At 44.7% G+C, this 26513-nt stretch overlaps 1 protein-coding gene, 1 long non-coding RNA gene and 1 pseudogene across 10 annotated transcripts in view; 2 read left to right on the top strand and 1 right to left on the bottom strand.

Moving 5' to 3' along the window:
• Window positions 1-1304: 1304 nt before the first annotated feature.
• LOC307192912 (mitochondrial import receptor subunit TOM20 homolog) lies at window positions 1305-2525 on the top strand (annotated as a pseudogene). Its single transcript has one exon. The product of its transcript is annotated as a mitochondrial import receptor subunit TOM20 homolog (transcript).
• Window positions 2526-9313: 6788 nt separating this feature from the next.
• Window positions 9314-15371, bottom strand: LOC307193181. Its single transcript, XR_013830246.1, has 4 exons — window positions 15039-15371; window positions 14828-14943; window positions 12634-12747; window positions 9314-11177 (listed from the first exon to the last, which is right to left on the bottom strand). It is a non-coding gene; the product is annotated as an uncharacterized lncRNA (long non-coding RNA).
• DCAF1 (DDB1 and CUL4 associated factor 1) overlaps window positions 15367-26513 on the top strand; it is a 92368-nt gene continuing 81221 nt past the window's right edge. For 5 of the 8 annotated variants that reach the window (XR_013830245.1, XM_079934770.1, XM_079934769.1 and 2 more), the window contains exons 1-2: window positions 15367-15718; window positions 24691-24808. Coding sequence is in view for 6 of the 8 variants with exons in the window: in XM_079934770.1 (XP_079790896.1) it covers window positions 24699-24808 (110 nt within the window). In the remaining 2 variants the exon portion in view is untranslated. Of the gene's footprint in view, window positions 15719-15948; window positions 15971-18857; window positions 18910-24690; window positions 24809-26513 lie in introns of those variants that run through there. The other 3 variants (XM_079934767.1, XM_079934768.1, XM_079934771.1) reach the window with 3 other exon arrangements.

Raw genomic sequence — 26513 nt, 5'->3', positions numbered from 1 at the left:
TCCTCCTGGCCGGCCTTTTGTATTCCACCCTTTCTCATGTCTGCACTGCATGGATGAGACCCTGGCTGTTTTTCTGCTCTGTTCTGGCTCTCCATGGAGCTTTGGGCCTGAGCTTTCGTGAGTTCTCTCCCCTCAGTTTCCTCCTGCCACCAGCTCTTTGTGAGTGACCGAAACCGTTTTCTTAAATGTGACTCTCCAAGAGGAGAAACCTCTGGCTTTACCCATATGAAACTTGAAAGCACTTTAAATAAGGTGCCACCCCCAAACTTTAAGGGAGTTAAACTAATTTTTTAAAAAGATTCGATGTCTTGTTCATTCTCCTGATGTAGCTATTGACATACACTTCACACTGGAGTGTCTGAAATTGTGGTGGTCCTAATTTATAGGATTTCTTAATTAAAATGTCTGCTGAATAAATTTGGTTTTTGTTTTGGAAAAAAGAAAAGTTTAAGACAACTTACATTTGAAATTGCACCACAGGTGGAGGTTGGGGATCACACCTGGGGGTAACAGGACCTCTACAACGGTCCAAGCAGGAGACGTTGGTGAACTAAACTGAAGAGGGGGGTACAAATGGACAAATGGAGTCAGAGATGTTCAGGAAATGGCATCTCAGGTCTTGGTAACTGAAAATGGGGTTAAGAGAAGGGAGGAGTCAAGGTTGACACCTGCCTACCTGGGGATGCCTTTTATGGAGAGGGGAACTTACCTGAGAAGCAGAGCTAGAGGGAGTGTGGTTGTTTAGAGTCTCACTGCTCAAACCATGACCAGAACAAACAGCCTGGCCTCCCTGGGAGCTTTTGATAAATGCAGATGCTCAGGTCCCAACCCAACCTACCACAATAAAGTTCAAGAGGCTCTCACTGATTCAGTGCCTGATGAGTTGTCAGTGCTGGTCCCTTTGCTTGTCTTATGCCTCGTTCTTTACCCAGTTTAATCTTTCAGGGACCACTGGAATTTTAAGCCCTTCAGCACCAAAATTTGTAAATGGAGTTCCTTGGGTTTCAGGGGTCTGTGAAGACTGAATGTGTATGCAGACTCTGATATGTTTGGACAGTTTTCTGGGGAAAGGACCCACAGCAAGGTAAGGACCTAGAAGATAGAGAACAGAAAAATAGAGAAAGTCAATGAAATGAAAAGTTGGTTCCTTGAGAGATCAATAAGACTGACAAACCTTTAGCTAGACTGACCAAGAAAAAAAATATTCTAGTTATTAAAATCAGAAATGAAAGTGGGAGTCTGCTCTGAGGGTTCTGAGCCAACAGCTTCTTTGCGGGAAGAAAAGAATCCTCGTTGGAGAGAAGATGGAGGGCCGGAACAGCGCCATCTCCGCCGGCGTGTGCAGGGCCCTTTTCATTGGGTACTGCATTTACTTCGACCGCAGGAGACGGAGTGACCCCAACTTCAAGAACAGGCTTCGAGAACGAAGAAAGAAACAGAAGCTTGCCAAAGAGAGAGCTGGACTTTCCAAGTTACCTGACCTTAAAGATGCTGAAGCCGTTCCGAAATTCTTCCTTGAAGAAATACAGCTTGGTGAAGAGTTACTAGCTCAAGGTGAATATGAGAAGAGTGTGGACCATTTGACAAATGCAATTGCTGTGTGTGGACAGCCACAGTAGTTACTGCAAGTGTGGCAGCAAACTCTTCCACCACCAGTGTTCCAGAGGCTTCTGACTAAGCTCCCAACAATTAGTCAGAGAATTGTAAGTGCTCAGAGCTTGGCTGAAGATGATGTGGAATGAGAAACAAATGTCAACATGATAATCTCAATTTTAAAATATTTTTAAAATCTTAACTTGGAAGATGATCAGCTCTGGGGGAGTAAGGGCAAATAAGCTTGTTATGGACTGTCCTCCACTGAAATTTACCAAAGTTAATTTTTACTTTGTGTAGATCCATTTGTCTGTTTTATTTATTTTTCCCAGTGAAAAGTGTATTTTGATAGAGGTTTTCATTTTATAAATACACTATCAGTTACTGAAATATGGATTTTATTTATTCCTAAAACGTGCAATTAGAATGTACATATAAAACATCACATTACTTACATTAAAAATACCCAGTTGGGCTTCCCTGGTGGTGCAGAGGTTGAGAGTCTGCCTGCCGATGCAGGGGACACGGGTTCATGCCCCGGTCCGGGAAGATACCACATGCCGCGGAGCGGCTGGGCCCGTGAGCCATGGCTGCTGAGCCTGCGCGTCCGGAGCCTGTGCTCCGCAACGGGAGAGGCCACAACAGTGAGAGACCCGCGTACCACACAAAAAACAAAAAAACAAAACAAAAAACAAACAAACAAAATACCCAGTGCTCAGTTTTGAAAGATAGGCCAAAAAAAGTGTAGAAGAACACTGAAGAATGTACTTTTTTTTTAAGCTAGTACAGTTCGCTATACATCAGAAAATTGGATGGAAACTTGATTGTGTATTAACTGAGCATTAAAATCTTAAGAGATTCTTTCTTGCCATTTAATATCTTACATATGTATAATGTGCTGCTATGCTATAAGAACAACTTCACCCCCACTGTTGAACTGTTTTGTTTAAATCAGTGGGCCTAATGTGTTCCGGATATTTATCTCCTGTATTTTAGATATGTGTAGTTGCAAATAGCACCAGGAATTAGATCTGTATACACCCTTAATCTAGCTGAGTAAGCTTCGCCAGTTAATGTCTGCCCTCATTTATAAAACGAGGGAATTGGTCTGCTAATTCAGCTTCTAATTCCTTTAGTTCTGTTTAGCATTTTCATATCCCTTTTTCTGAGGGATATATCTGTTTGGGCAACCCGTTGCATTTTTTAATACTCTGAATTTTGCATGCTTGCCTGACTTAGCATTTCTGAATTGATTTTTTTTATTTTTTAAGGTATAACTTGTGTTGATTTTCACTTAAATCATGGTACTGTCACTACTTTTGTAAATTAATCTGAAATTTAACTTTCAAGGTAACTGGGACAATATGCTTGTAAAAGTGTGTGTTCCCCTTTGCTTTTATCATCAGTGTACCTCCTTAATCCCCTTCCAGCCTGATTCACTTATCTTGTTATGAGAATAAGGTGTAACTTTGTGGCTGAAGACTTGCAAAGAATGAAGATAATTCTCAAAATAGTGACATTATCTGCAGCCACAGATTCAGTATCAGACCTGAGAATAAAGATCTTTGGTACTTAAAAAAGAAATGAAAGTGGGAATATTACTACCGATTCTATAGAAATAAAAAGGATTGTAAGAGATTACTACGAATAATTATATGCCAACAACTTGGATAACCTAGATGAAATGGATACATTCCTTAGAAACATAAAACCTACCAAGACTAAATAATGAAGAAATAGAAAATCTGAATAGACCTATAACTAGTAAGGAGATTGAATCAGTCATCAAAAATCTCCAGCAAAGAAAAGCCCTGGACCTGATGGTTTCACTGGTGAATTCTACCAAACATTTAAAGAAGAACTAATACCAATCCTTCTTAAACTTTTCCAAAAAATTGAAGAGGCAGGAACACCTGCTAACTCATTCTATGAGGCCCTGATACAAAAGCCAGATAAAGACACTACAAGAAAACTGCATACCACTATCCCTTATAAACACTGATGTAAAAATCCTCTACAAAATACTAGCAAACTAAATTTAGCAGCATATTGAGAGGATTACACACCACAACCGAGTGCAGTTTCTTCCTGGAATGCAAGGATGTTTTATCATTCTAAAATCGATCAATGTAACACTGCACATTAATGGAATGAAGGGGGGAAAGCACATGATCATCTCAATTGATGCAGAAAAGGCATTTGACAAAATTCAACACCTTTTCATGATTAAAATGTTCAACAAACTAGGAACAGATGGAAACTACTTCAACATAATAAAAAACATAAATGAAAAACCCACAGCAAAAATCATACTCAATGGTGAAAATCTGAAAGCTTTTCTTCTAACAACAGAAACAGGTCAATGATGGCTGCTTTTGCCACTTCAGTATTGAAATTGATAACCAGAGCAATTCGGCAAGAAGAATAAATTAAAGGCATCCAGATTGGAAAGGAAGAAGTAAAATAATCTGTTTGCAGATGGTAGGACCTTATGTGATAAACACTAAAGATTCCACACAAAAAACTGTCAGAACTAATAAATGAATTCAGAAAATTAGATACAAACTCAATACACAACTGCGTATTTCTATATGCTAGCAATGAAAGAAGAAGAAATGTTGGCAAGGATGTGGAGAAACTGCAACCCTTGTGCACTGTTGGTGGGAATGTAAAATGGTACTGCTACTATGGAACACAGTATAGCAGTTGCTCAAAAAATTAAAAATGGAATTATCATATGATTCAGCAGTTCCACTGCTGAGTATGTACCCAAAAGAAGTAAAAGCAGATATTTACACACCCATGTTCATAGCAGCATTATTTACAATAGATAAAATGTGGAAGCAACCCAAGTATCCATCAACAGCTAGATAGATAAACAAAAAATGGTATTTAGATACACTGGAATACTATTCAACTTTACAAAGGAAGGAAATCCTGACATATGCTACAGCATGAATGAAACTTGAGGACATTATGCTAAGTGAAATAAGCCAGTCACAGAAAGACAAACACTGTATGATTCTACTTTATGAAGTATCTAGTCAAATTCATAGAACAGAAAAGTAGAATGGTGGTTGCCAGGAGGTGGGGGGGAGTAGAGAATGGGGAGGTATTGTTTAACGGGTATAGAGTTTCAGTTTTGCAAGATGAAAAGACTTAAGGTTATGGAGACAGATGGTGGTGATGGTTACACGTTATGAATGTATTTTTTTTTTTGCGCGGTACGCGGGCCTCTCACTGCTGCAGCCCCTCCCATTGCGGAGCACAGGCTCCGGACGCGCAGGCTCAGCGACCATGGCTCACGGGCCCAGCCGCTCCGCGGCATGTGGGATCTTCCCGGATCGGGGCACGAACCTGTATCCCCTGCATCGGCAGGCGGACTCTCAACCACTGCGCCACCAGGGAAACCCATGAATGTATTTAATACCACTTAACTGTACACTTATAATGGTTAAGATGGTCAATTTTATGTTGTGTATACTTTATCACAATTTTAAAATGAAAAAAAAGAGCTAAGATCCACTAGGATCCAGAAAAAAAAATGTTCCATAGTTGGATGTGGGGCTTACAAACACAACACTGGGGAACTCAATACTGTTTAAGATCAAAGTAACATCTTTTTCCTATAAAAAGCATTCATTTGCTTTGTAAGCATATTTGGGAGTTAAGAAACATAAGTCTGGACTTTCAAGAGCTACATGTCAACTGTCCTGGATTCTCTAACCTCTTAAGCAGCCTTTGGGGGTCCCAGAACATGTTCATTGTAGCCTTTGTCACATTGTAAGGCTTTTTGTGTGGCTGCCTCTCCTAAGAGCCTATGAACATGAGGCAGGACCCTGTTTCCTGCCCAGCACATGATGCTCAATGAATAAATGAAGGAATGAGCAAACGAGTGAGCAGCAGGAGAGAGAGATGCATCTGCAGTTCTAAGGAGGCCGAGGGAAATCAGAGTTTGGGTTCTTCCTGTGGTTCCCTTCATCTATTTCTCTTAACCTCCTTTGCAGCCTATTTCTCATACCACCTGCAGGAGGCCTTCCCAGATTGTGCCCAGCTACCACACTGAAGGTCTGGACCTCCAGGAGAGTTCCTCCTCCTCATCTGCCCTTCACCTGGAGGAGGCAGCAGGCAAGGGCTTCACAAAGGGAGGCATGAGCTGCCTAAAAAGGATGTGGTAGGCCAGGGGGAATCAGGCTTTCTGCTCCAGCACCTCCAACCCCAGGCCCTCTAAGAGGGGGAACTGGCATGCTTCCTCATCCCTCCTCAGGGCAGGTGTCCCAACACCTGGTGGAGGCCACTGGGCTGCTCCAGCCCCTCTGGGAAGAAGATGTTGTTCTCCAAGGTGGCATCTTCGTGAGGCTGCTGAAGGGCACGGTTGAGTGCCACAGGCCAAGAAGTCCCTGGTGTGTTGGCTGAATGCTCACCTCCTGTGTCTCCTTTCCTAATGGATGAGAAAACAGCTCTGTTCTCTTTGTCCTTAGAGCTGAGCAGCCTTGCACTAGTCAACTTCTCTGAGCCATAGTTTACTTATCTGTCAAAATGGAGCATGATGCCTACCTCATAGGACGGATGAGGGAAAGCTTCAAAGGGCTGAGCATAGGACCTTGCACAAAGTAGGTGCTCAGTACCTGTCAGGAGTCTGGACTGAGTGTAAACTTCAGCCCCAACAGAGGTTAGAAACTGTCCCCAGAGGCCTGGCTGTTGCATCACCAGTTAAACCATGTGATTGAGCTAGTGACAAAGGCTTTGGTGCCTCAGCATCCTGAGATAAAGGATGGGAAGGGCCTGTTTCTCCCATCTTCCTCCCATGAGTGGCACCTGAGAGGGAACCACGGGACGGAGATGGCTTTAGAATAAAACACGAAAGCCAACACATATTGAGCAATCACCGGGGTCAGGCTAAGCCCTTTATGTCCATTAGATCATGTAATCCTTGCAAACACCACGAGGAGGGTACTATTCTCTGCATTTGTCAGTCTTACTTTTATTTATTTATGTTTGTTTATAAATAGACTCTTTTTAGAGCTGTTTTAGGTTCATAGCAAAATTGAGCGGAAAGTAGAGTTCCCTAAAACCCCCTTTCCCGACACATGCACAGCCTCCCTGCCATCAGCATCCCCCAACACAGAGGTACGTTTTTTCTCAATCAATGAACCTACGTTGACACATCATTGTCACCCAAAGTCCACAGTTTACGTTAGGGTTCACTCTTGGTGCTTGTACATTCTACAGGTTTTGAGAAATGTATAATGACATGCAGAGTTTTACTTTTCAATACCAATTTTATTTTTTATCAAAGTAGTACATGCTCAGTGTAATGCTTTGGCTTCAAAGTCAGAGTACAAAAAAGGCTTATATTGAAAACCAACCATGCCTCTTCCCTGCCCTCTCTGCCCTTCCTAACCCCAGGCCCAGGCTCCAGGGGCAGGGTGGCGTCCTTATATACCCAGGGGGCCACACAGTTGGTACCAAAGTACCAAGAACGTCAAAAGGGACTGGAGACAAACAGCACATTAGGGCCAAGTAGCCAGATAGGCTGAGCACACCCTCTGCCCTAAGAGGATCAACCAGGCATCTCAAATGACATTCTAGAGGTATTTTAAAATCTTTGCTTGCTTCTTCAGAAGCCCCAGTACTCATTTTCAGGGTTTTGCTGGATGAGGGGAGCTAAAGCCACACACAGGAAGGGCACTATGATGCAAAGCTGCCTGGGTGGAGGGAGATTATGGTTCTGGCTGGCTGCATGGCCTGCGAAAATTTCTCCCCTCTGGACTTTGAGGTCTTTGTGTAAAAAACCAAGGGATTGGACAGGTGATCACTAGGGCCCTGCCTGTGCTGACAGATTGAGTTTGGGCTGCTACTGCTGCGAACAGCCCCATCTCTGGAGCTCTTCCTGTGAGCCGGGTGCTTCCTTGCAACCACCCTCAAAACAGGCAATATTGCCTCATTTTACAGATGAGGATTGAGACTCAGAAGGGCTGTCAGGGCCACACAGCTAGAGAGGGGCAGGGTCAAGATTCTAAACCAGAGTGCACACTCTCCTTCCCTGGAGCTGGATCCCTGAGACTTCTGTCCTGTTTTCCCCAAAATAGATGCTCTAGTTTGTGTGTGGCGGGTGGGTGGTTGTGTAGGTAGGTGGGTAAGAGGGGGTCCCATGGCTTCCAGTGACAGCAGGGCCCAGCTTACTTGGCCTCCAGGATTTCAAGCCTCTAGGCCCCACCTCATGGTGAAGACCATTATGCGCACATCCTGTTTAATGCTAATCTCTCCTCCTAGGCCACTGGTTCTCTGCCTTGGCTGTAAATTAATCACCTGGGGAGCTTCGGAAAACAAAGATGGCTGCGGCTCACCTGTCAGAAGAGCACCACAGGTGATTCAAATGTGCAGCCAAGCCTGGGAACCTCACATTAGCCTGTCGGTTTACTGAGGATCCTTGTTCATTCCCTCACCACGGCTCACCTGGCGGTGGGGAGTGTCTGCTCTTTGCCATGCCTCCCCTGCCATAAAGGCAGAGCAGCCTCTGTTCTCAGCTGCAATGTAGCTGCCTTTCTCTGTAACAAGCTCTACAGCATCATTACTCTGCTCTCCTGAATTCATTGTCCTCCTGAAAGTAGCCAAGGCCATGATGCTTCTCAGAGATTCTCTGGAACAAAAGCCCTTGGAATCCAGGCCTGCCCTGGCTTGTGGTGTGGAGAGCCCACCTTGCCTGGGTCCTCTCTGCTCTGCATCTTAGGGGAAAAGAACTGGGGAGGACAGGGTTTGTCCCCCACCCAGGCTGCCCTGGGCCTTTTCTGGCTCCTAGTTGAGGCTATCAGCCTCACAAAACCAAAAATGTTCCGTATTAAAAAAAAGGACAAGGACAATTCTGGAAGCTACAAGGGTCTCAGAAGAGAGTCAAGCAAAGCTGAATGCTACCTGAAGGAAGGGAGTCTCCTGTTTTCTGCCTACTGAACTCAGCTACAGAAAGGTGCCTGATGTGCTCCTGACTTAGGACTCCTATGTGGGCTTCGGGCCACAGAAGCTTAGATGCTGATTTTAGAGCCCGCAAGAGAGAAGCAAAGTTGGCAGCAGAAGATCAGGTGAGAGGTGGGCTTGGGGATGCATTGGCAGTTGTAAATAAGCTGAGTCAGAACCAGGAACTGGAAGTGGTAGTGGGGGAAGGTACTCATGGCAGTGCTCTGAGGGGGCCACTAAACATGGCATTCCTTGGCCTGTTCTCATCCTCCATGAAGCCTGGGCTTTGAAGCCACAAATTCATGGCAGGTCAAACCTGGAAGTGTCTGGAAGCCATGTGGCATGTGGTTTTCAAACTGAGTTTATTGGAACTATAGGGGGTTCTTCAGAATTGGTAGGGACTCTGACACACCATGTCCTGCAACTACCAACATGGCTCTCTTATTTACTTAATGAACAGGTGTACAAGATTTCACTGCGTTAAAATAAAAAGATTCTGTGCTAAAATAATGCTATCAAAAATTGAAAACCATGGATCTAGTAAACTTATGAGGGATGGATGGGGAAACTTACCCAGAGTCACCCTCTAGTCACTTACCCCTCAGGCCAGGTCTATCCCCACAGCATAACCACTGGCTTTATGGAGCAGACAGCAGGAGGTTCTCTCTGGAGGCCTTCTTGAATGCAGCAACAAAAATGGCCAAGAGAGGAGCCACGTGAGGAAGAGTCACTCTCAAAAGAATGAGTGACCCCAAGACCCAGACCTGCAGACCCTGAAGGGCAGTGTGAAGCTGCCTTGGTCAATTGTCAAAAGCCCTCAAGATTCTAGTCTGTTCTTACCTTCAGGGAAATGTAAGGCCTTGGCCTGGGAGGTGGGGTCCCTGGATTCTAGGCTGCCCCACCATTTCCTGGGACTTTGGGCCACATTCCTGGGACATTAGCCTTCTCTTTAAGGGAGGAAGCTGGGCACGCTCACTCAGTCCCTAGACTATGGGCCCTTGAGGACAGGACCTGTCATCTCCACTGTGTGCTGCATCCTCCTCAGTCCAAGGGATTCAGGTACAGGGCTAGGCACAGGAATCCTCAACTTCACGGAAAACAGTTTTGTTCATTGGTTTTTAGAACAGGGCTCCCGTCAAGTGGCTCTCCTCATCCTCCACATACCAGCTGTGACCTTTGACAACAGTGGATGACTTTCCACACTTTCTGTAGTGAAGCTTTCTCCTCCCTCCTGTTTTCTCCCCTGGGTTTGCTCCTTTGGTGGTGAGAATCTCAACACTCCGGAGAGAGTGAACGCTGGGGACTTGCATTTCTTCTCCTTGATAGTCTTTTATCCCTTCTTCCTCTGAGCAGTCCAACAGGTGAAGGTGTCCCAAGGCCATCAGGGCTGCTTATTAATGCAACAGAATTTGGCCGCATGTGCTTGCCCAAGAAGCAGGTGGAATATTCAATAAGTAGATGATCATGGATGGATTGCGCTGAGGGGAAGATCTGGTCCCTAGCTCAGACAGAGGTCTTAACCTCTTTTTGCCATGGAACATCCAGAACACCAGTGAAAAGGACCTTTATATGTACTCATTTGGGGCAGGGCCCTCCTTTCCCACCCTCCCCCTGGGTCTTGAGGGACAAACCCATAGCCAAAGACCACAGCCCCAAGCCCCAGCTGTTCTCACCTCCTGGCAATGACCAGAATCTGAGAAACTGTCTTCTTCCCCAGGTCTCCAACAGATCCCTTCACCCCCTACAACCTAAGCCCTTCAAGACCCCTCTCCAGAGTCCAAAGGCCACTTCTGAAGCCTTCCATCTCCCCAAGTCATGCCCAGTAGTCCCTGATTGTCCCGGTCCCTGGTCCTGTGGGAAGCAGCCAGCTTTGTGACTTCACAAAAAGGCTATCCTGTGACAAGTTTGGGCCTGGTGAAGCAGGAGCTGGGGAGAGGGGCTCCCCCCAGGAACATCATGTGACTTTTCATGGAGAGACACCCCTACCTCTGAGGGAATGAAGAGGAACTGCCTCATAGTAAGAGCCCAGGACACCCTCTGCACCTAGAAACACCTCCCCTTGATAACTTCGGCTCCCAGGCCTAACTGGATACTCCTGGCTATATCTGGCAATATCTCTTTGGGGTCCAGGTCCAACGTGGCCAGGTTTGGGGGTGGGGCAGTAGGTGATTACTTCAGGTGGTGGTGGTGGATCTCTGACATCTGAATTGACGGTCAGATCAGCTTCCTTCCATCAAAGTCATTCTGCTCCAGGCCTTTCAAAGTGAAAGAACTGATAGGGTGGGAAGCTTTATCTGACCTGAGTCTTCCTCAGGGTCTACTCCAGCAGTCCCCAGAGTACCTTCAGGTGGGTCAGGCCAGAGAGTCCTGAGTCCTATAGAAAAGTCTTGTGCGTACAAACAGGCATTGTCAAAATCCAAGGGCTTCTCTCTCCTATGCTGACTCCACTGTTGTTTCTTCCAGGAAGGATTTACAATTCTAAAAACATGAGGCAAAAGAGGTTCCTTACCTCCTCTGTACCTGTTCCCCAACCTCCAACTCTTACCTGGAGCATAGCCTCTGGGAAGAGCAGGGCCCCAGGAGTCAGCAAGGATGATAACTGGCAGCCAGGCTCGGGGATCTGACAGGTCCTGGGAGTAGATGGAGGGCAGAATTTGGGCCTTTTCATGCTCCAGCCCGTTTGTGCTGGGCAGGTCCATTGTGAGGGTGGCCCAGGGGACACCATCTCTGGCCATCCTCTCTGGACTCTACTTTGATTGTGACATCGCCATCCTGCCAGAGGACCCCAGGGAAAACAGTGAATGCACTCTGGGCAGGGTTCCAGATGCAGGCTTCATCTCAGCAGGGAGGCAGGGTCGACAGGCTGGTTTGGGGAGGGTGACATGTCTGAATTCACATCTAAGGAGCTCCTTGGCCTTGACTGCCCTCACCCTTGATTGACGGCAGCCTTTTCAGGCATGAGGAGGCCTAGGAGCAGATCCTCTTAAATCCACCCTCTGATATGGGGATATATGTATATGTATAGCTGATTCACTTTGTTATAAAGCAGAAATTAACACACCATTGTAAAGAAATTATACGCCAATAAAGATGTTAAAAAAAAAAATCCACCCTCTGACCCACTCAGTTTTTAGTTCTGTGCTGGGACAGAGAGTAGACAGTGATCCCTAAGAGTGGTTACTCCACTACTTCCCAGTGTGTCTGAAAATGTGCCCCAGGATTTTTCTGGTAAGGAGCTCATTTCTCATTTTGATGAGGAAAGCTTGAGCTCTTCCAGCAGGCAGTAGTACCGGGGGCAAAGAGAAATCAGCCAGGGCTGAGGTAGTCCTGAAGAACAGCAATAGGGTCAGCCACAGACCAAGAGTAATCACAATAGAAATAGCCACCACTTAGCTAGCACCTCCTGTGTGCCAGACCCCAAGCTAAGCACTTTACAGGCATGGTTCCACTTAGTCCTCATAACAATTCTAGAAAGGAGGTATTATTCCCATTTTCCAGCTGGAGAAACTGAAGCTCGAGAGGTGAAGTAATTAGGCCAACTACGGGAGCACTAGTGTTAGGATGCAGATCTGTCCACCTCCAAAGCTAGACTCAACTGCTGACCTATCTCCTTCTGCAAACTCTTCCCAATAAAGAGGCAAAGAAACTATTTTCTTATCTGTCACCATCGGTGATAGGGTTAAAGAGAGAATGGGGAGAAGGGAGGACTTTGAGCCTGATATTACCCAGATCAGCTTTCGGATAAGGCAACCTTGACTGCTTGGCCCATCTAATCTTTAATGAGACCCATTGGGAGGCAGCTGTTCTGATTTACTTCTAACTATTTTGCAGGTGATTTAAGTGAGGCCATGGGGGCCATCAAGGGGAGTCCTTGGGGTCTGTGGCTGAGCAGTGGTTCTGAGGTGGGGCTGCTAGATAATATATACAATGTCCGGTTCAATTTTAATTTCAGATAAAGAATAATTTAAAATATATAAGTATGTCCTCAGTATTGCATGGGGCTCTTCTGGGGGCTCCTCACTCTGGCTGGGATCCTGGTACGTGGGAATTGGGGCGGGGCTGGGGGGTCGCTGCTTCATTTCTCACCTGAGTCTTAGGCCCCTCTATGAACTTGTGCCTGTGGGAGCAGGAGAGGGTACTGACTTCTGGAGACTGCAGCATCTGTGGCCACTGGACGAGGTGGAGCCTCAGTTTCTCACTCTGTGAAATGAGAATGGTGGATGTGGATGCAGTCATACGGGGTGGTTGCTTTGCACACCTCTTGGGCAACAGGGGTAGTGTTCCATCTTTCTAGGAGGCTGTAGGGGCTCCCAGGAAGGGGGAGGGCACCAAGTGAATGACTGAATTCCCTTTTTTGTCCAGGTTGGGGTCCCCAGAGCCTGGAAGCCCCGAGCCTCTCCTCGGTGGCTCCTGTGACTCCCGGACACTTGCAGTAGCAGTCTTGCTCAGCAAACAGAGTGGGAATAGATGTGGGACAGGAGGAGGCACAGGAGTTGTGGTGGCACCAGGGTGGCGAAGGGCTAATGGGAGCACCTGGGTCCGGTGAACCTGGAAGTAAGTGAAGGGAAAGAAAGGGTGGTGGAAAAGGGAAGAGGGGGAGATGGGGGAGACAGAGGATAGGGGAAAGAGGAGGAGCATCCTGAAGCTCAGAGGACGTGGTGCTATTGATTTTCCTACCCCAGTGCATGGGCATGTGTGGGGATGAGGGCAGGTTGGAGCATACCTAAGTCTGTAGCCCTTCGTGCTGGGACCAGGGCTGGGCTGCTCTTGCTCTCCCTTTGCCACTGGGCAGCCCTGCAAGCATGACTTCTTGCCCTTTTGGATGGTGGCTGCTGCTTTTTGAGGCATACCATAAGGGGAGATGGGCACACGCAGAGCAGAGGGAGACAGAGTCCAGAAATGTTCTTCTAAAGAGGCCAAGGAATCTCTTTATCCAATGATTCAGGTGTGATGTGCCAGGTCAAGATGGGTGTGGGGGCCTGATTTATCTGTAGCTTTGTACTTGCACGTACTTAGATGTGAAAGTGTTGGCTGTGAGGACTGGTGCCAGTGCATGGGAGTGCATGCTTGTGTCTCTGGCACACGTTACCTTGGCCTACGAAATGTGACAGTGAGTGTGCTTGAAATGTGTCTGCAGCCCAGAAAATCTGAGTGCAGTCTTTTCCCCTTCCCAGAGCGGGAGTCTGGAAGTGCCTGCAGGTCTGCGGCTGCAGGTATGTGGGGGGGCTTTTGGCAGAGGTATGGGGGGCACAGGCATTATAGAACAGAGATTATGGAGGAAGCAGTTGCTAGACAGGTCTTATATAGCTCCTGTTCTGCTTCCCTAGCCTCCTGGGCCCTGGCTTCTCCAAAGGCCCTCTGGCATGCCCCTTATTCCCATCATTTACCCAGGGCCCCAGGCTGATTTTCTGAAGGGGAGCAGTGCCATCTGGTGGCAGGCTGAGGCTGTGCCGGGGGAGGCAAGCTGGAACCTGGGTTCCCGCAAGGGATCTGCATTTCAGGACCTCAGTCAGTGGGGAAGTCACCACCACACTGGCTAGATCATGGAAAAAGGGAGGCTATCTAAGGCTTGAGTGCTCCATTCTCATGCATTTTGGGTTCATGACCCAGGGAGGCATGGCAGGAAAGTCAGGTGAAGGATTGCTGTAGCCCCGATGTAGGAAAGTTATCTATCAGTCCAGCCCTGTGGACCCATGAACCTGGGCCCCATTCCTTGGGCCACCAATCTGGGCTCAGATTTCTCATCTGTGTAGGCGGCAAACTGTACCTACCCTGTGGGGTGGTAGTGAGGGTTATATGAAAAAGTGTGGTTAAAACACTTGGCTCAGAGCTATATAAAGTCAGAGGTAATGGTAGTGGCCATTATAGGCAAAGTCCCAGAAGCACAGAGAAGAGAGCTATGCGTTGTGGCAGGTGAAAGCGTTGCAGAGAGGTGGCACATCTGCCACACTGCCACCCAACATTCTAGAATTTTGTGCCTGAGTATCACCTGTTTCAAGTTATATACTTAAGAGGAGGGAAGTCTCTTTTCTGGAAAGCGGGGAATGGGGTCCGGTGGGGAACAGAATCAAGAGACCCAGCACCCAGGCTCTGGCTAACTTCTTAATCTAGCTATGGAACCTGAGCATGGCAGACGGCTTGCTGTGTGCCATGTTCCCCATGTGAAAGTGCTGACTGTGAGGACTCCGTAAAAATGCACAGAAACTTGCTCAGGACTCCCAGAGATAAAGGCTCGATAGGATCTTGTCAGGGAGAGATTCTGCTCAGTTGTGGAGTTTACCTTTCACGTCTCCAAAAAGGGATCCCCAAGTCAGAGTCAGGAGTCGTTCTGGTTCTGCTGCTAATTGGTTGTGTGATGTGAGTCAAGTCACTCTCTCCGGGTCTCACTTTTCCCAGCTGCAAAATAAAGGAATTAGATTACCTCTGAGGTCAGCTCTGCCTTAATCTATGTCCTTTTAATTTTTTCCTTTTCTCTGCCTCACATGTAATACCTAGGATAAATATTTATTGATCCTACAGGCTAGGTCTTGAACAGGAAGACCAGAGCCTTCTGCTTAATGACTGATGTGATTTCTCATACACTTCGGGAAATATTTTCTTAGATCCTGGTAGGTTCTAGGTATAACGGGGCCAATGGGAGAATAAAACAACGGCTCTTCCCTGTCACACAGGGCCGAATAAAGTACTGGGAAGGTATCCAGCCGTTCTAGCTTTGGGCTGGCAGAATCGCGTCTCTCGCTTTTCGCTTCCGCCTTCCTGAGCAGCCAATGAGTACGTAGCAGTTCTCGTTTACACTAAAAACTACAAACCCCAGAAGTCAACGCGCGGGGCAAACCTGCTCACGCGCCAATCAAGACTTGGTGGGCTCCGCCCCTAGAGGCGGAACTTCATTTTCCACGCGACTTCGGCGCTCGTAGATATTCCTCCGCTCGCCCTAGCGTTCTCCTCCCGCCTCCTGCCAGCAAGCCTCGCGCCAAGTCGGGTGATGCGCGCGCGCGGGCGCGCGCGCGCAGCGTACGTAGCGAACGAGTGACGCATAATATGTGGGCCGCTCCGGAGTCGCGGTCGCGTTGTGTGTGAGTGAGGGGGAGAGAGTGCGGGACCTGAAGCGGCGTGTGTGAGCTGTGGCGGCTGGCGGGGTCAGCGGGGAGCGGCGGAGCCGCCCGGGAAGGTGAGTGGGGAAGGGAGGGAGACGGCTCTGTGGCAGGGGCGCGAGGAGACAGGGTGCATGGTCGGGCGGGAGAGTGGGCGCCGGGCTGGGGGAGGGGCGGCACCTGCCTGGGCCGCTGGCTGGGAGGGGGCGGGCCGGGCCTCCCGGGAGGCTTGGTCCGGGGCCTGACAGTACTTTTCATTCTCCAGATTCTTGGCTCAGGGGCGGGGCCTCCACGTTCTTCCTATAGTCCGCAAAAGAAGCTTTCCAAGAGTAACTCTTCCGCCCGGATTGGGGGGCAAGGGTGTGCCCACCCCTGTCTTGGGGAGGGGCGCCTTTCATTCCTCTCATCACCTTTTATCTCTCAGTCCTCCCAGTCTTCGTTACGTACGGGCCGGGGGGTGGGGGTGGGTGGCTCCATCTTCCATGTCGTATGGCGGCCCCCTTCCCATACTGTGTCTCCGCCTCTAGCTCCAGTCACCTGGGCCGGCTCTCTCCTCCCTCGGCCGCGTGCCACCTCCCCTTGCACCCACCCGGCTCTTCGTCCGGCGAGGGGGGACGGGCTCTCCGGGCACTCCTCCCACACCCCCCCCCCCGCCCCCATGATGGAGGGGAGGGGTGGAAGGAGAGGTGTCCGGGTCCTGCAGCTTAGAGCCAAACCTTGGAGTGCCCGCCAAGCTTCCCGGGATCCTATTTCCGGGGGTTACAGTCGTTTTTAACTGGATGTCAGGCATTTGCTTAACTCCCTCTTCCTAGACGGTTTGCGTCTCACTTCCTCTTATTGCACTGTTAGCGCTTGGCTTTTGCTTGTGCTGAAGAAGTAGTTTTGGTCTTTTTGAGTCCCAGATGACTCGTCCTTGACTATGTCACGTTGGCCTCAGTTTTTCCTTACTGTCTTTTCAATGAAGCCTTTTAATTAGTCTACAAGTTTTAATTATTAACAGCATCTTCCTGTTCTAAACGCTTTGTTAATGTACAGAATGAGGGGTTCATTGGCAGTGTTGTCCTGTAATATTGTCTCAGTTTACTTTTAAGGTTTTTGTAAGCTTGCATAATTAGACTTTTTAGGAATCGACTTGCTATTCTTCTTGACGCTGTCAAGATTTGGGTTTTGTATATTACACTTATCCATTTTCGAGTGGTGATATATTTTTGGATGTAAAGGAAATAATAGATACAGAATTTGGGAACTATGAAGGAAATCCTTTTATGATCAACGTTTCTTGAGTAGTTGCTGAGCACAGTGTTTTACTATGTTATCTGCTGTACAGTAGTTAAACTTTATTGAGGAAGAATCTGGTGGAATGAACCACGTGTTGGTTTGAAGTGATTGAAGTTGGTTTGTTACCAATGTTGTTTCTGTCATGGTCATGGACAGTAATAGAGTATTGTTATACATGATCTAATATGTTATACTAATTATTAGGTAAATTTTACTTGAAGCTCCAAACTTGGGTTTTTTTCCCAGTGGGTTTTTTTCTTTCTTTCTTTCTTTTTTTTTTTTTTTTGCGGTACGCGGGCCTCTCACTGCTGGGGCCTCTCCCGCTGCGGAGCACAGGCTTCCGGACACGCAGGCCCAGCGGCCATGGCTCACGGGCCCAGCCGCTCCGCGGCATGTGGGATCCTCTCGGACCGGGGCATGAACCCGTGTTCCCTGCATCGGCAGGCGGACTCTCAACTACTGCGCCACCAGGGAAGCCCCTTTCTTTTTTTTAAAAGAAGAGTGCTTACAGGCATTTGTTTCAAAATTTAACCTTATGGGAATCATTAACGTGAACTTTTTTTTTTTTTTTTTGCGGTACACGGGCCTCTCACTGTTGTGGCCTCTCCCGTTGCGGAGCACAGGCTCCGGACGCGCAGGCTCAGCGACCATAGCTCACGGGCCCAGCCGCTCCGCGGCATGTGGGATCTTCCCGGACCGGGGCACGAACCCGTGTCCCTTGCATCGGCAGGCGGACTCTCAACCACTGCGCCACCAGGGAAACCCCGCGTGAACTTTTTTTTTAGGCTTTGGGATAGTTTTTGCCAAATAGGCCATATAGTATTGTGTATTAGAAGAGAACAGGCTTTATGGATTAACTCAGAAGTTACAAAAGGTAACAAAATAGTGGAAAATGGTAGAGCTAGGATAGTAACATATAGTGAAAAAAATCTTTTACCTTTATCCTTCAGAAAATCAGTTACTTGCCACAGAAGTAATAGTTATTATCCGTTTCTTATATATTCTTCCAGGGACACACACAGACACACACACACACACACACGCAAAAGCAAAGAGTGTTCTTTGCTTTTCTCACTTGACAGTGTACTGAGAGTTGGTCCAAATTAGGAAAGGAAATTCTTTTTAGTTTTCTCCTACTTTATTTAGTTTTGGCTGGGTTGGGTCTTTGTTGCTGCGCGTGGGCTTTCTCTAGTTGCAGCAAGGGGGCGCTACGCTTTGTTGCGGTGCGTGGGCTTCTCATTGCAGTGGCTTCTCTTGTTGCGGAGCATGGGCTCTAGGTGCACGGGGTTCAGTAGTTGTGGCACTCGGGCTTAGTAGTTGTGGTGCATGGGCTTAGTTGCTCCGCGGCATGTGGAATCTTCCCGGACCAGGGCTTGAACCTGGGTCCCCTGCATTGGCAGGCGGATTCTTAACCACCGTGCCACCAGGGAAGCCCAGGTGATGAAAATTCAGAATAATGTAAATAAATTACTTAACCAGGTGTCTATCTCATACAGATATTCAGTAATTGGTAACTATTGTATCACTATTAGACCATAAATTCTGCGTGTAAAATGAAATTGAATGGAAAATGAATACTTATCCATCTAGATTCAACACTTGTTATTAATATTTTGCCATGCTTTCTCTTAGTAGGTAGATGTGGTATATATTTATTTTGTGGAACCATTTGAAAATAAGTTGCAGACACAGCACCCCTAAATACTTTGGCAGGCATCCTTCAGGATAAAGACTTTTTTTGACCGCAGTGCGTGGCTTGCGGGATCTTAGCTCCCCTACCAGGGATCAAACCCGGGGCCCCAGCAGTGAGAGCGCCAAGTCCTAACCACTGGACCATCGGGGAATTCCCTCTACATATTTTTTGTAGGGCTTTATATTATTCCATTGTATGGACAGTGTTATCATTTAACCCTCGCAACAACTATTTCCATTTTACAGATAAGGAAATTGAGATTTGGAGAAGTTAAATAACTTGACCAAGATCTCACAGGTATGTTGACAGAGTTGGAATTTGAATGCTTGAACCCCTTTTCTACCAAGTACCAATTGAGTGGTCTTGGGGACTTCTCTGAGCCCTTTTCCTCATCTGTAAAATAAGGGCAGGGTGGTTGTGAAAATTCAGAATAATGTAAATAAATTACTTAAACCAAATGTCTATCTCATACAGATATTCAGTAATTGGTAACTATTGTATCACTATTAGACAGGCCATAAATTCTGCATACCACCTAAAGAACTCACTTTGGAACATGGTGAATTGAGTAATGTACCTTCACTGTCTTGTCTATAACAAGATTACTGCACGTTTTGCATTTTGTTAATCTTTCATTGAGAGTAAAATGAATTATCATTGATACTATTATTTTAGCTTATTTTAAATTTATATTTTCCCTGGGCAAGTGAATATTCCCAAAGTTATAATTATTTTTAGGCATAGTTAATTGGAAATTTGAAAATGATACCAGAAGTACATGTGTGTTTCTAAATTGAACTCTAAAATTTTACTTTTTTTTTTTTTGGTACGCGGGCCTCTCACTGTTGTGGCCTCTCCCGTTGCGGAGCACAGGCTCTGTTCGCGCAGGCCCAGTGGCCATGGCTCACGGGCCTAGCCGCTCCGCGGCATGTGGGATCTTCCCGGACCGGGGCACGAACCCGTGTCCCCTGCATCGGCAGGTGGACTCTCAACCACTGCGCCATCAGGGAAGCCCTAAAATTTTACTATTTTAATGCCCTTGAGTTGACCTTTGTTAGAGGTAGTATTTCTTTTAAACTTTGCCTTTATAAGCCCTACTAGGCTGATTGCTTAAGTTATCCAAGAGGCATTCCCTCCTGGACCTTTTTTCCCCCCATTTAAAAAAAAATTTTTGGTAAAATTGACATACCGTAAATTAACAATTAACCATTTTAAAGTGCACAATTCAGTTGCATTTAGTAGATTAACAATGTTGTGCAACCATTACCTCTTTTAGTTCCAAGACATTTTCATTACCCCAAAAGGAAACCCTACATTCATTAAGTAGTCACTCCCTATTTCCCCCTCCCCCAAGTCCCTGGCAACCACTAGGTAGCTTTCTGTATATGGATTTACCTATTCTGAATGTTTCATATAAATAAAATCATAGACTATGTGACCTTTTGTGTCTGACATTTTTTGCCTAGTGTATTGTTTTAAAGGTTCATCCACAGCTGTAACATGACTCAGTACTTCATTCCTTTCTACGGCTGAATAATACTGCATTGTATGAATATAACCACATTTTGTTTATCCATTTATCTGTTGGTGAACATTTGGGGTTGTTTCCACCTTTTGGCTCTTGTGAATATGCTTTGAACATTTGTGTACAAGTGTTTGAATATCTGTTTTCAATTTTTTGGGGTATGTAACTTGGAGTGGAACTGCTGGGTCATATGGTAATTCTGTGTTTAACTTTTTTTTTTAAACTTTTTGAGGAGCCACCAAACTGTTTTCTGTAGCTGCTATACCATTTTACATTCCTATCAGAAGTGTACATTCTAGTTTCTCCACACCCTTGCCAGTGCTTATTTTCTAATTTTTTGCATTTGGTCATCCTAGTTGTATGATTGGTATCTCATTGTGGTTTTGTTTTTCATTTCCCTAATGGCTAATGATGTTGAACATCTTTTCATGTACTTGTTGGCCATTTGTATATCTTCTTTGGAGAAATATCTGTTCAAGTCCTTTGCCCATTTTTGAATCAGGTTTTTTTTGTCATTGTTGAGTTGTAGGAGTTCTTTATATATTATGGATACTAGATCCTTATCAGATATATGATTTGCAAAGATTTTCTTCCATTCTGTGGGTTGTCTTTTCACTTTCTTGATAATGTACTTTGACGCACAAAAGTTTTAAATGTTGAGGTCCAATTTATCTATTCCCTTGTTGCTTATACTTTTGATGTCAAATGAAAATCCCTTGCCAATTTCAAAGTCATGAAGATTTACCTCTAAGAGTTTTATAGTTTAAGCTCTTATATTTAAGTCTTTGATTCATTTTGAGGTAGTTTTTGTACATGGTGTGAGGCAAGGGTCCGACTTCATTCCTTTGTATGTGGATATCCAGTTGTCTCAGCACAATTTGTTGAAAGAACATTGGTCTTTCTAGTAATGGTCTAATGGTGTTTCAACAAATTCTTTCCCTGTTGACTGGTTTTGGCCCACTTGTTGAATATCAATTGACCATAAATGTGAGATTTTATTTCTGGACTCTCAATTCTATTGCATTGGTATGTATGTCTTTCCTTATGACAGTACCATACTATTTTGATGATCAAACTTTGTAGTTTTGAAGTCGGAAGTGTGAATTCTCTAACTTTCTTCTTTTTCAAGATTGCTTTGGTTATTCAGGATCCCTTGCAATTACATATAAATTTAGGATTGATGTTTGCACTAATGCAAGAAAGGTCACTGGGATTTTGGTAGGGATTGTACTGACGGTTGACCACTTTGGAGAGTATTGCCTTCTTAACAATATTAAGTCTTTTAATCCATGAACACAGGCTGTCTTTCCATTTATTTAGGTCTTCTCTAAGTTATTCTAGCAATGTTTTGTAGTTTTCCTTGTGGAAGTCTTGTGCCTTTTTGGCTTAAATTGATTCCTTAGCATTTTGTTCTTTTTAGTGCTATTTTAAGTGAAATTGTTTTCTTAATTTCATATTGGATTGTTTATTGCTCGTACATAGCAATACAACTAATTTTTGTGTGTTAATCTTATATCCTGTAACTTTGCTAACTTGTTTATTAACTATAGTTTTTATTTATAGATTCTTTAGGATTTACTATATATAGGGTCATGTCATCTGTGAATAAAGATAATTGTACTTCTTCCTTTCTAACTTGGATGGCTTTTATTTTTCTTGTCCAATTGCTCTGGCTAGAACTCCAGTACAGTGTTTAAGTGGTGAAAGCAGGCATCTTTGTCTTATTTCTGATTTTAGGGGGAAAGCTTTCGGTCTTTCACTATTGTGTATAATGTTAGCTGTTGGGTTTTTTTTTTTTTTTTTTTTTTTTTTTTTTTTTGCGGTATGCGGGCCTCTCACTGTTGTGGCCTCTCCCATTGTGGAGCACAGGCTCCGGACGTGCAGGCTCAGCGGCCATGGCTCATGGGCCTAGCCGCTCCACAGCATGTGGGATCCTCTCGGACCGGGGCACGAACTGGTGTCCCCTGCATCGGCAGGCAGACTCCCAACCACTGCGCCACCAGGGAAGCCCACTTTAATTGATTTTCATATGTCAAACCACCCTTGTATTCCTGGGTTAAATCCCACTTGGTCATGATATCTAATCCTCTTAATATGCTGCTGCATTCATCTTTCTAGTATTTTGTTAAGGAGTTTTGCATCTATTTTCATAAAAGATGTTGGTCTATAGTTTTCTTGTGATGTTTTAATCTGTATTTGGTGTCAGGGCAATGCTGGCTTTATGTAAAAAATTAGGAAGTGTCCCTCCTCTTCAATTTTTGGAAGAATTTGAGGATTGATCTTAATTCTTCTTTAAATGTTTGGTAGAATGCACCAGTAAAGCCATCTCTTTCCTGCACTTTTAGGATGTGTCTTAAGAGATTAATTTTGTTGTTAACCACATATAACTATTTTGCCCAGTCTCTAGGTCTCTTACCTTAGCATAAAATTTTACTGTTGAAAAAAATTGGTTAAATTATTGCCCCTCTCTACCCCCTGGCTAATACTCCTCCAGATTGGCAAGGTCATAAAAATGAGGAAAGACTCAAAAACTGTCAGAGACCAGAGGACACTAGGGAGACATGACAACTAAATGTCATGTAGTATCCTGGATGAGATATTGGAACAGAAAAAGGACATGAATGGAAAAACTGGTGAAATCTGAATCAAGTCTGGAGTTTAGTTAAGATAATGTACCAGTTTTTGGTTTCTTAATTTTGACACCATATCACTATAAAATAAGATAACATTAGGGAAACCTGAACTGAGTTAGGGGTATATGGGAATTCTCCCTACTATCTTTGCAACTTTTTTTTTTTTTTACAAATCTATAATTATTCGTATTAAATTTATTTAAAAAAATGCATATATAGTTAGTAGATTGCAGTCAGAAATACAGCCTAGGTCTTTCAAGTTAAGGTCAGAAATCCATATTAGTTGGTCACATCTGTAGTATATCTTTGGCTAGAAAGACTGAAAATGTGGATTCTTTGTAGAAAAGCATTTTAACTTTTTTTTCTTTTCTTTTTTGGAAATATCCTTTGGAGTAAGGGGTAGCTCAGGTGACATGAATCACTCTTCTATTAGAATTGCATCAACTTGATTAAAACATAAACGTTTAAAATTTTGAGAGTTGGTGGTAAATATATATCTTTTGGTCTTATGGTAGAAGAGTGAACAATAATCCTAGATGAGCTAGTAATGCCTTTGTGGACTGAAACTTTTTACAGAACAGTTGCTATTTCTGTGAAAATACACATTTTGCATGGCAGGATTTGACATTTTGATCCTAAGACTGCTTTGGCAAAGAAGTTGATCTGTAAACCATCTAAACGTTTGGGTCTCATTTATTCCTTTTGGAGTTCCTTATAAACCTCTCTTCCCCGTGTGGATGTCACATGCGGCTCCTTCAGAGCCTGTCTCACGTCCCTGTCCTTTTGTACCCCTGGGCTGATCACTCAACCCAGCAACTTTTTATGCCTTTCTCCAGCCTCTTATCCTTCCAGAAGATCAGCTAGCTGTGAGACAGATTAGGAAGGCTGAAGGACGAATGGGTTTATAATATTCTTTCTCAGCTTTCATGTTGGTAATGATATCCACTTCAGTTCTTGATCTGTTGTTAAGAATCAACAGGAATGTGTTGCTTATCTGTCATAGAACTTTCCCTGAAGACTTACAAGAGCAAAATATTTCTGGGAGTAGTTTTTGCTGTATTCTGTATTTAAAAAAAAAAAGCCTCAAAGCTTTGTACCTCAGAGATCTAGACTTGGGATTATTATACATGTGGTGTATGGGTACAGATTGTAGAGTGTTCCTGTGAAACCTTTCGTAAACTGAAATGACTTGAAGAGGCAATTACCTTAGGGCACATCTTGCTCAACGGATGTACAGAAATTGAGATAAAGCACAGATGCTCACAGGCACAATTCAAAGCTGTAGCAGCTTGCTGTTGAGTGTAGTTCCCATGGAAGGAGCTTGGTGGGGCCACTCTCACTGCTTGGGGTGCACACTGCATTTATAATGGCGCTGCAAAGCAAACACAACGCTGTTTTTGCTTTTCGCCTTTTTTCGTAAAAGCAGAAGTCCTCTTCAGATTTCTTTGCGTTAACGAAACCAGATACTAATGTAGTTCTTTCATAAAAACGAAATGGCATAAAGCGAACTTCTCTGAAAAGCAGGGATACCTGTATGTGTGTTTCTGAGGGGAGAAAGGAACCATAGGTTTTGTCTGATTCTCAGGAATTCCTGATCCTAGAAAGGTTAAGAATCATGATTTTGATCCAGTACCCTGTCTCATTTGACAGTCTAGCAAACTGAGGTTGAGAGAGAAGAAAAGACTTGTCATGACTTGATGAGTATCCAGGCTCCCAATCCTGGGTTTCCCACTGTACCACAAATAAAATTATCTACAGGGTCCAATGGTTAAATTTCCCATGCTTTTAGTTATTTCCCTTGCTTGTGCATCCCTTTTTTCCTCCCTCCTCACTTTTCTTTTCATAGGAAGTATGTCAAGTTTATTTGCCTGTGTTCATTTGTGTGTGTGTGTTTTTCTTTTTTTTTTTTTGCTTCCTTAGGCCAAGTCATGACTACAGTAGCGGTACATGTGGACTCCAAAGCTGAGCTCACTACCCTGCTGGAGCAGTGGGAAAAGGAACATGGCAGTGGGCAGGACATGGTACCTATCCTTACCAGGTATGAACAATTAAGTTTTTCTTTTTTAAAAAAAGGAAAAATTGGGAATTCCCTGGCAGTCCACTGCCGTGGGCCCAGGTTCAATTCCTGGTTGGGGAACTAAGATCCTGCAAGCCACACAGCGTGGCCAAAAAAAAAAAAAGGAAAAATTGGAGAATGTTATAGAACATTTTCACTTTGTGAATTCTTTTTGGTTTTTTTTCCATAGAAGTTTTTTTAATGGTTCTACTTAATAAAATATTTGTTTGCAGGAAGAAAAAAATTTCCCCAAAACTAGAAAAGCATTTTTGAAGCAATTTTCCAAATTACAATGTTAAACTCATCTCCAGCTCTGTAAAAGTATATGACACGAGATCTTTAAAGTTTCACTGCATTTCAGGATTGTTCTTGGAAAAGATACTCTGCCAGAAAATCAATGGGGTCATTGGGTCTGACCTTACAACACTCATTCAGACCCTGCATAAGCATTGACATAATGTAGGCCATTAAATAGTTTCTCAGGAGAATAGAATGGGCCTTCAGTACTTCTCTTTCTTCTCTTTTCACTTTCTCTAGTTTATTCTCACTTCTCAGAGCAAAATAATTTCTGGCTACCCAGATGAAGCAAAGTGAGAGAGAGGAAGGAAGGAAGGAAGGGAGAGAGGGAGGGAAAGAGAGAGAGACAGAAAGACAGAAGGAAGGAAGGAAGGCTCACTTCATGAATTCTCAATCCATTTTTTTTTCCCTGTCGGAACTAGTCTTTTATCTCTCTACTTCTTGAACCTTGTAAAAATTTCTTCCCTTTCCTCTCAGGCCCTTTTGTTGTCATTCTCTTTCCAAGGTTCTTCTCCTGCCAATGTTTTAGCACCAAGGTTTTGTTTGTGGTTCTCTTCTCTCTTCACCCTAAGTATTCTACCTAGATAGTTTCATCTCTGTCCATGATTTAAAAAATTATTCTCATGTTAACTTTCAAATTTCTATTTTCACTGCAGACTCCTCTTTTTAAAAATTTCAGACCCATTTCTCAGCTGATTGGTGTATACATGTTTACCTGGTTATACCACAGACACCTGAAACATACTGTGTTCAAAATAGAGCTTATCATCTTCATCCTACCTCCCTCTTCATTCACAGTTTGTGCTTTTGTGCTCCCTGCCTTGGTGTAAATAGTTATAAACTAAAAACTGAAAACCATTCTCCCTAGTGTATTCCTTTACTAGCACAACTTAGTCACCAAGCCCTGAGGGTTTCTGCTTCCTCTTCTTCCCCATTCGCACTTCCTTTATTAGGTATTGATCGTGTCTTGACTGGCTCATTAGGCAGTGTGCATTATTCCTCTGTCTGCAGTTTACCCTCTTCTAATATATCATACCTCAGCTCATAATTCTTCCCTGGCACCCTTTTCCTTCAGAATGAAATGTAATTTAGAGTGGCCTATGAGGCCATTTATGATTTAGTCTGTACTTCCTTTTTCTGCCTCATAGTGTTGTTCTTCAGAGAGGAATAGAACCATATTTTCCAGTGTCTGTGTGCCTTTACACTTGCTGTTTCTTTGGCCTGAAATGCCTTTCCTTGGTATATCTGCCTGGCAAGCTCTAGTCCTTTCAGGAAGCAGTTCAAGAATCATGTCTTGGGGCGTCCCTGGTGGCGCAGTGGTTGAGAGTCCGCCTGCCGATGCAGGGGACACAGGTTCGTGACCCGGTCGGGGAGGATCCCACATGCTGCA

This window comes from Stenella coeruleoalba (assembly GCF_951394435.1).
Source record: "Stenella coeruleoalba genome assembly, chromosome: 10".
In the NCBI taxonomy this organism is placed as follows: domain Eukaryota; kingdom Metazoa; phylum Chordata; class Mammalia; order Artiodactyla; family Delphinidae; genus Stenella; species Stenella coeruleoalba.
The sequence above is the reverse complement of the archived record's forward strand: the minus strand, read 5'-3'. Positions and strand labels throughout refer to the sequence as shown.